The 527-nt window shown below is 36.1% G+C and overlaps 1 protein-coding gene across 1 annotated transcript in view; it reads left to right on the forward strand.

The window, feature by feature from the left end:
- The window catches only part of phyhiplb (phytanoyl-CoA 2-hydroxylase interacting protein-like b), a 19,273-nt gene continuing 18,746 nt past the window's right edge, over nt 1-527 (forward strand). Inside the window, exon 1 of the mRNA XM_008429254.1 lies at nt 1-110. Coding sequence (XP_008427476.1) covers nt 77-110 — 34 coding nt within the window. The 5' untranslated portion in view covers nt 1-76. The remainder of the gene's footprint in view (nt 111-527) is intronic.

The raw sequence follows: 527 nt of genomic DNA on the forward strand, positions 1-527 counted from the left end.
CCATGGTGATAAAGTTGATAGCGGTGACAACGGCAGTTAAATTCTCCACTTTGAATGACAGAGCAGCACTTCCCAGATGGCTGGTAACACTCTCTCTATGGCCCTGGATGGTAAGCTACTGTTTCTGTTCCTCTGCGCGTTTTGTTAGTTTTAGCTACTGTACTGTACTGTACTGTACTGTACTGTACTGTACTGTACTGTACTGTTGTTTGCTTTTTCTGTTTCAGCTGCTGTTATTTATTCTATACTGATAATCAGTTATGAATGTTGCTGTGGTTTATCTGATGAACCACAGCAATGCTAACTAAAGCGCTTTGCTCTGGTTATCAAAATGCTAACGCTGCTCTGGATAAATGTTGCTAAGATTTCTTAAAGAATAAAAAGAAGTTATAATAAGTTATAATTTGCGTTTCTCCTGAGACCGAAGAAAAAAAGTGTCTTCCAATTTCAGTTTTTTGTGTGATTTCCTACTTATTTAGGCCAAAATGAACACCTTAGCATTTTATATATATATATATAAATATATA

This window comes from Poecilia reticulata, linkage group LG15, assembly GCF_000633615.1.
Source record: "Poecilia reticulata strain Guanapo linkage group LG15, Guppy_female_1.0+MT, whole genome shotgun sequence".
NCBI lineage: Eukaryota > Metazoa > Chordata > Actinopteri > Cyprinodontiformes > Poeciliidae > Poecilia > Poecilia reticulata.